We start from the raw sequence: 7,552 nt of genomic DNA, 5'->3' as shown, positions 1-7,552 counted from the left end.
GAGGTACTAATACAGATAATTATCAGAAACAACAGAGCTCAAAACCAACAAACCAATTCCCAATTCGGCCTGGTGGTTGATTTTGCGGTTGACGATGACCGAGTGTCTCTGATGGATTCAATAAAAGGCCTGGAGCATGACGGCCTCAATCCTAAAGTTTTGGGACATGAACACACAAAACAGGATCAATAATAATTAAAATAATATTTAAAAAAAAAAAAAAACACTTTTCCATCTTCTTCTTGATTGAAATACCTCATCAGTTATCGTCTACAGTATTTTAGCATGGTAAGAGTTGGGCTTCAGGATCTGCAGTGTCACAATGACTTTGATGGATTTCCTGAACCAGGGGTAAAACATAGTGTAGATCAGAGGGTTCAGACATGAGTTCAAATACAGCAGCCAGAGCACAAACGGAGAGGTGAAGGTACTTTCCTCCACACCCTGACCTATGAAGGACGGAGCGTAATAAGGGCACAGACAGATCACAAACACCACCACCACCACGCCCAGGGTCTTTGCTGCTTTCAGCTCAGATTTCTTGACGGCGAGGGAGCGCTGATGTGCTGCGACGTGAGAGCGCACGGCCCGAGCCTGAGACACCGCCACCGCAAACACCCTCAGATACAGAATGATGATGACCGTGATGGGAGCGCTGAAGTTCACCACAAAGTCCACGGCGACCGTGGCGTTACTGAGGATCACCACACACTCTCCCCTGCAGGCGCCGTGAGAATCCGACTGTCGGAGGAAGTTTCTCAGGATGAGGGTGGTGCTATAGATGGAGGAACAGACCCAGCAGAGACAGATGCAGACTTTAGTTCTGTTCAGAGTGACTCTGTTGGGGTAGTGCAGGGGATCGCAGACAGCCAAGTAGCGGTCGATTGATATGAGCACCACACTTCCTACTGAAGAAGAGGTAATGATGAAATCTACGATATAATACAGAGCACACGCAGCATCACCCAGGAACCAGCAGGCCTCGGTGGAGAGGATTTCAGCCGGCATCAGCAGGAGGCCCACCAGGAAGTCTGACACTGCCAGAGAGAGGAGCAGGAGGTTGGTGGAGGTGTGGAGCTGCCTGGAGGAGGAGGAGGAGGAGGAGGAAGACATTACTCCTCACACCATGATGTGAGGAGGCCACCAAGTGATTCTAAACTCTGTATTTGTAGACATGACAGAAACACATTCACATGAACAACATGACGCGAAGCGTGTTAATGTCTGAAGACTGATGTGCCTGAAGTGTGAGATGGAAATGATGACCAGCATGTTGAGGACAGCAGTGAGCACAGAGGCGAAGGACAGCAGGACGTGGACCAGCACGGCCGTGGCCGTGGACGGAGGAGGCTTCCTGCAGGAGGAGTTGAAGAGCTGAGGAAAGCAGAGTTCAGCTGGTTCTGCAGCGTCCATCCTCACTGAGAGGAGGAAGAGAGCTGCTGAGTCCTCTGACTCTCCTCTGATCAACCCCAGAAACCGCCCTCTCTCTCTATTGATCTACCGCCCCCACCTCTCTCTCTCGCTCCATGATGGAGCGACCCCGTCACTGAATGCTGGCAGTGCGCATGCACACACACACACACACACACACACACACACACACACACACACACACACACACACACACACACACACCCATCCTTCCTGCCAAACATTTGTGAACTTTTGCTGGTTCTCTGCACCACTCTCAAACCTCACCGATTCCTCCCTGAACAGTGTTGTAGTCCAGACGAGGGTTCGTACAGTCTTCCTCACTGACTCATAGACAGACGCTCACCAGACGCTGTGTTGTTCTACTGCTGCTGTCAGTCAGACATGTGAGCAGCCAAACAGGGGTGCAGCTACAGCCTCAGCCTTATAGGGGCACTTAACAGGAAAAAAGGCCTCCTGACTTTCTTCTAATTATCTGATTAATTTTGTGCATTTTTTTTCATTGTGCAGTGTGATATGAACAGCGAGATATCATGAACTAATGAGAGATATGTTATTTCCGTTTTGTAGGTGTTTCATGTGTCATGTGGGAGGGGCTTACCAAATATAAGGCAGCCATCTTGGCTTGTGAAAGTGCCAAAGTCAGAGAGAATCGGTGGTCCAGCTGTGGGTACTGAGTGTTTTTCTGACTAATGTGTTTGCTGACCGCATACTGGCTGTAAGAAGGAGCAATGGACGGGCTGAAACTGGCCCAAAACCTTTGGTAAATTTTTAAATACTCTTTTATTTTAAGTTGCAAGTAGCTTAATTTCGCTGAAGTGGTCAACTTCAACTACGACATAATATTAAGACTTTTCCAGAAGGAATCACGTCAAACCCCCCCCCCCCCCCTCTCTCTCTCTCTCTCTCTCTCTCTCGGGGTTGTGGCTAACCCCTACAGGTCCTCCTCCCTGTGGGGAGGTGGGCCACATTAAAATCTCTTATGATTCCTGGATGAACAAGGCTACAGTAGTATTTATTCTGGATGAGCAGATGGTCCACTCACCGGTGGAACCTTCCATCCACGGTTAGACCAGCTGTATGGACAGGTTTCCCCTGTTTATACCATGACCCGCTCCGGGGTGGCGAGGTGGGCAGGTGGGGAGTTTGACTGGAGCGGTACACCTGCCTAGCAGTACCACAGGCCAATGCCTTTGGCTCAATTCCCCACAAGCTGGTCCTCGAGGCATAGGAGAGGTGCCATGTTCCAGTCACAGTAAGAGACCGCACCATGGATTACTGCAGCAATTTAAACTTGAGGGTCTCAGCAGGACCAACAACATCCGAGTGGCACAGATTAGAGGTGAGAATCATGACGGGCTGCACCATCTCTGTGATCCTGTTCCAGCAATGAACATGCTGCTGAACTATAATGTCGGGGCCCAAAGTCAAAGTTCTGGATTCACCATAAGCCAATCCGTGCCTTCATGGATGACCTGACCATGACTACCAAGTCAGTGCCTGATGGATCCTGAAGGGGCTTGAGATGCTGATGGGATGGGCCAGGATGTGACTCCAGACCGCAAAATCAAGAGTCATGGTCCTGAAAAAGACCAGAGTTGCAGACAAGTTCCATTTCTCAGCTGATGAAGAGCTTGGGGAAGTTCTTGGTCAACAGCCTCAGAGACACAGCTTCCATCAGGAACACCTGTGGTGAGCTGGAGGGATGGCTTCAGTCTGACCAGCCAGGGAAATTCAAGGCGTGGATCTACCAAAGCAGGATTCTACCAAGGAAACTGTGACCTCTGCTCTGCTGTGAGTTTCCTGTCACCAACCATCATAGAACCGGAGTCAGAGTCAGTCGCTACTCGAGGAGATGGTTTGGAATGTCGAGGAGGTGAAGCAACATCATCCTCTATGGAAATACCTGCGAGCTGAGCCTCTCCTTAAAGTCCATTGAGAAAGAGGTCAAGGTTGTGAGTAAAGGAGCTCCTGGAGCTCCATGAGTCAGTGGACCCCAAAGGGACCAGGTCTGTGGTGCCAGTCCAGATCGGTAGGAAGTGGAAAGCAGAGGCTGCACTGGAGCAGACCGGGTCTCGGCCACGTCTTGGAGTCCTGCTGGGAGAGGTGGCCTGAGGGAGAGCTGGACGAGGAACCAGCACAGACCCTTGGTTTGACAAGGAAAGGAGTCAGTGAGTCCAAAATGAGGAGAGCAGCAGCAGAGAGACATGACCAGCTGCTGAAGACCACCACAGAGGTTACTGTATTAGTGTTCATCAAATTTTTTAAAATTGATCTACGGATCATGAGATTGGAAAAAACATTTTTGCTTTCATTATTCCAGAGGTTTCTAATAAAAACAAACTTCAGACAACATATCACTGTATACACTTCCTTTATTGCCAAGTAATAAACATTGCAATAATGAGCAAGGTCAAGAGAGGAAGAAGCTGTATATTGTGATTTCACTTCCTGATTTAGAACATCGTGAGTCATATAGGGCCAGGAAAAATCTACTGAAGAAACTGAAACCTTTTTTTAATCATTGAGAGGATGAAACTCCTCGAGATGAACCCGATCGTCCTCACATCCACAAGAAAGAGACTGTGAAAAATGTTATTTTCCAATGCAACAAACAAATCAAAGGCACCTCCAATGTTGGAAGAAAGAAGAACAAACCCTTGAGGACTGAACTCATGACTGAAGATGGCCAACGTTTGCTTACCTGAGAACTCAAGGCTGCAGATCCAAAACAGGATCTTCTTTGAGCTGCTGACAGGAAGTTAAGTTGTCACTAGTTTTCTAAGCAGAATTTCCTGTAATCACAAAAAATCCAATCTGAACTGATTTTCCGTTGAATGGCCAGGTATGGATTTGTCTTTTCCACAGAGTGTAATGCAGCCTTCATTTTAAAGCAGAGGAGTCTGGTGTGGTTTCATCAATAGGAGGGGAGCCTTTCTCTCTATGGTTATTCCACCTATGAGACAGATAACTTTGTTTTTCAGCCATATTGAAGAAACGCTTTGTGAACTAAGCACATTCACTCTGCTGGCAGTGACTGTCTCACAATGTGTTTGCTCCCTCTGCTCTGTCTGCCGTTTGATTTGATCAAAATATGAGGTTTTTCTTTTGGTCAGGTCATGATCAATAGAAAATAGATGATGAATAATCACAGGGTGAGCAGGTGCGTTAAAATCAGTCCATCAACAGTAAAGTCAATCCTGAAAATCAAACAGTTCTGCTCTCAGCTTAACCTGTTCAATGACTGGATTCCCAGTGACCAATCAATCACGTTTATTCCCATTTTCTAATTGAAAACTCTAAACTTTTGTGTTGTTGTTTAAAAATGTGGAACTTTCTGAAAACGTTCATTGTCGTATTAACAGTTGCTTATTTTACTCCCAGTAGCTGGAAGGTGATTTAAAACCTTCATAAATGGGCAGCAGGATGTCTCTTCAAGACCATTTCGTCCATATTGATGTGGTCAAAGGAAACGGGGGTCAGTTTCCATGTTTGCTTTCAAATGTTCTTTTTCATGAAGAAAAAATGAAAATGCGGTGAAATGTCTTTGAAATTTCATCTGCTGCTGTTTCCTGCTGCATGTTTCTCCAGACTGCCCCTGACAGCACCGATGCCTCAGCTCGTCTCTCCTGTGTTGTTACCCTGAAGATATCTGCTAAAATAAAGAAAACCATTTCATTTGAAGTTATTTGAAATGTGTTTGTTGGTTCGGTGGGCCGGATTGGAGCCGCATGCAGGCTGATTTGGTCTCAAACCTTCTGGTTTATGTTGAATTATACTGAGAGAAAATGTCACACAAATAAAACACTTTGACAAAGCAACATATGAGAAATTTCTCATTTATCATTTCATGTTGCAATGCGTAGATTTTGGGTTTTTGTTTCGGAGACGTCTTGTATTCACACAGAGAACTTCTCAAAATGACGTCTGTTTCCACGGAAACGGCTGAAATCCTGCCAGCAGTGTGGTTTTCACGTTGGCTCAGGCATCAGTGCTGCTGGTTGATTTTATCATTTAACCACAAACACAGTTTTTATCTGTTTATTCAAACCCTCTGAATGCCGACCGGTTGCTGCTTCTGTCACGTCGTCACTCACTGCGCTCTCCTTTCCCTCTGCACGGTGAAATCCTGCACCTCCATCAACCCAAGATGGCCTCAGCTGGCCGCTGGTCAAACTCTCCATTCAGTGAAACGCAATTCAAAAACCATCAGTCATGAGACAAAAGAAAACAAGTTGAATTTATAATATGAAATCTTTTTTTTTAATTGAAAAAATGAGGAATTAGTGCATACGAGCCTGAGGAACATCAGAAAAATCATTCATTCAAAGAATCTACTAATTAGGAAACCTCCTCAGAGGTTTCAACTTGCAGGCCAGTTTTTATTCTTTCACATCTTTACTGACTGCGGTCTCATTTTTCACTGCAGTCTGACGTCCTTCATCTCTCTGGGTTCAGGACAAACATGGCTGAAGGGCAACAGGGTCTGCTGAGCAGCAGAACGTCATCACAACGCAAGAAATCATTCAGGGAAGAAAAAACAAGTTTTACTGTCAAAACGCTGAATGCTCAACAGACTTCAAGGCGCACATCAGTCTTCCAGTCTAAGACAAAACAACTGCTGAAGTCTGAGTTATTATGAGACTGATATTATTGTCATTATTAACAAAATAGTAAGTTTGTCCTGTAATAAGTTCTCAGTCAATGGCATGGGAAGCAAAGCTCAAAGATTATCTTTGAATGATGAATATGGGGAGTATGAGAATCCTCCAGGGTTTACTGAAAGCACCAAGAGGGCTGGAAATATTAGATTTTTTTCTTTACAGAATTTACTGACAGGAAATGATTGATTTTCTGCCATTTTTCAGAGAAGACATGAGAATCAAAATGCTGCTTGCTGTGATGCATTCAGGGATGCTCGGAAACTTGACGATCTGCTGATCAGGTGTGTGTAAATGCCAGACGAGATGATAGAACCGCAGTTTTCTGTCAGTTGAGTGTTTCTGCACGGCGTGCGGCTGTTTGCGTGTCTGGGTGTGTTCACAGCACGTTGGCCTCACTGGATCCCGGACTCAGGATCTGAAGAGTCACGATCATTTTGGTGCACTTCCTGAACCAGGGGTAGAAAAAAGCGTAGATGAGAGGGTTGATGCAGGAGTTCAGGTAGTAGAGGCAGATGACGAACGCCGCCGACGAGGCGCTGACGACGGCGTCGTCGGCCGACAGCGTGACGCAGTAGTACGGACAGAGGCAGAGGAGGAACACCACCACCACCACGCCCAGGGTCCGAGCCGCCTTCATCTCAGACTTATTCACCGTGACTTTCACTGACCCCCGAGCCGCCGCCGCCGCCGCCGCTGCGACACGAGACCGCACGGCACGGGCCTGAGACGCCGCCACCGCAAACACTCTGACGTACAGAACCACGATGACCGCCACGGGACCCACGAAGGTCAGGAAGAAATTGGCGATTCCAGCGGCGTGATCGATGACGACCGCGCACTCCCCGGCGCAGGAGCTGACCCGGCCCGGGTTCTGGACGTTGCCTCTCAGCATCAGGCCGTGACAGAGAGCAGAGCCGACCCAGCACAGCGAGCCGAGCAGCTTCGCTCTGCCTCTCGTCACTTTGGCGGGATAGCGGAGCGGGTCGCAGATCGCCACGTAGCGATCGATGGATATGAGCACCACTGTCCCGACGGAGGAGGAGGTGATGACGTAGTCCAGGAGGAAGTACAGGCTGCAGGCCAGGTCGCCCAGATACCAGCAGCCGTCGATGAGGAGGACCTGGAAGAACATGATGAAGCCCACCAAGAAGTCGGAGACGGCCAGAGACAGCAGGAGGACGTTGGTGGGAGTGTGGAGCTTCCTGAGGAGGAATCAGCAGAGCGCTCATTACTCACAGCATCTCAGACCGAAAAGAACAGAGAGGAAAAAAACATGGAGCTACTTGAAGTGGTAGATGGAGATGATGACCAGCAGGTTCAGAACCACGGTGAGCAGCGAGATGAAGGACAGCGCGACGTAGATGAGCAAGGACAGCGAGCGAGGACGCACGGTCCTCCTGCAGGACGAGTTGAGCAGCTGAGGGAAGCAGAGCTCAGTTTCCTGGAAGCTCTCCATC

At 47.8% G+C, this 7,552-nt stretch overlaps 2 protein-coding genes across 2 annotated transcripts in view; both read right to left on the bottom strand.

Annotated features, from left to right (window-relative positions):
* Positions 1–270: 270 nt before the first annotated feature.
* On the bottom strand, positions 271–1,413 carry LOC115403452 (trace amine-associated receptor 13c-like). Its single transcript, XM_030112346.1, has 2 exons — positions 1,241–1,413; positions 271–1,081 (listed from the first exon to the last, which is right to left on the bottom strand). Exons 1-2 carry the CDS (start codon positions 1,411–1,413, stop codon positions 271–273), a joined length of 984 nt encoding a protein of 327 aa, XP_029968206.1.
* Positions 1,414–6,471: 5,058 nt separating this feature from the next.
* LOC115403360 (trace amine-associated receptor 8a-like) overlaps positions 6,472–7,552 on the bottom strand; it is a 1,086-nt gene continuing 5 nt past the window's right edge. Inside the window, exons 1-2 of the mRNA XM_030112226.1 lie at positions 7,379–7,552; positions 6,472–7,297 (exon numbers count right to left, since the gene is read on the bottom strand). The exon at positions 7,379–7,552 is cut by the window's right edge and continues 5 nt beyond it. Of these exons, the coding sequence (XP_029968086.1) occupies positions 6,472–7,297; positions 7,379–7,551 (999 nt within the window). The 5' untranslated portion in view covers position 7,552. The remainder of the gene's footprint in view (positions 7,298–7,378) is intronic.

The sequence above is a fragment of the Salarias fasciatus genome, chromosome 16, assembly GCF_902148845.1.
Source record: "Salarias fasciatus chromosome 16, fSalaFa1.1, whole genome shotgun sequence".
Lineage (NCBI taxonomy): Eukaryota > Metazoa > Chordata > Actinopteri > Blenniiformes > Blenniidae > Salarias > Salarias fasciatus.
The sequence above is the reverse complement of the archived record's forward strand: the minus strand, read 5'-3'. Positions and strand labels throughout refer to the sequence as shown.

Excerpts from the sequence above, each read along its gene's own strand:
- LOC115403452 (XM_030112346.1), bottom strand. The coding sequence starts at position 1,413 with ATGGACGCTGCAGAACCAGCTGAACTCTGCTTTCCTCAGCTCTTCAAC. Across the intron at positions 1,082-1,240 it reads ATTTCCATCTCACACTTCAG|GCAGCTCCACACCTCCACCA; the intron begins GCACATCAGTCT and ends CTCCTCCTCCAG.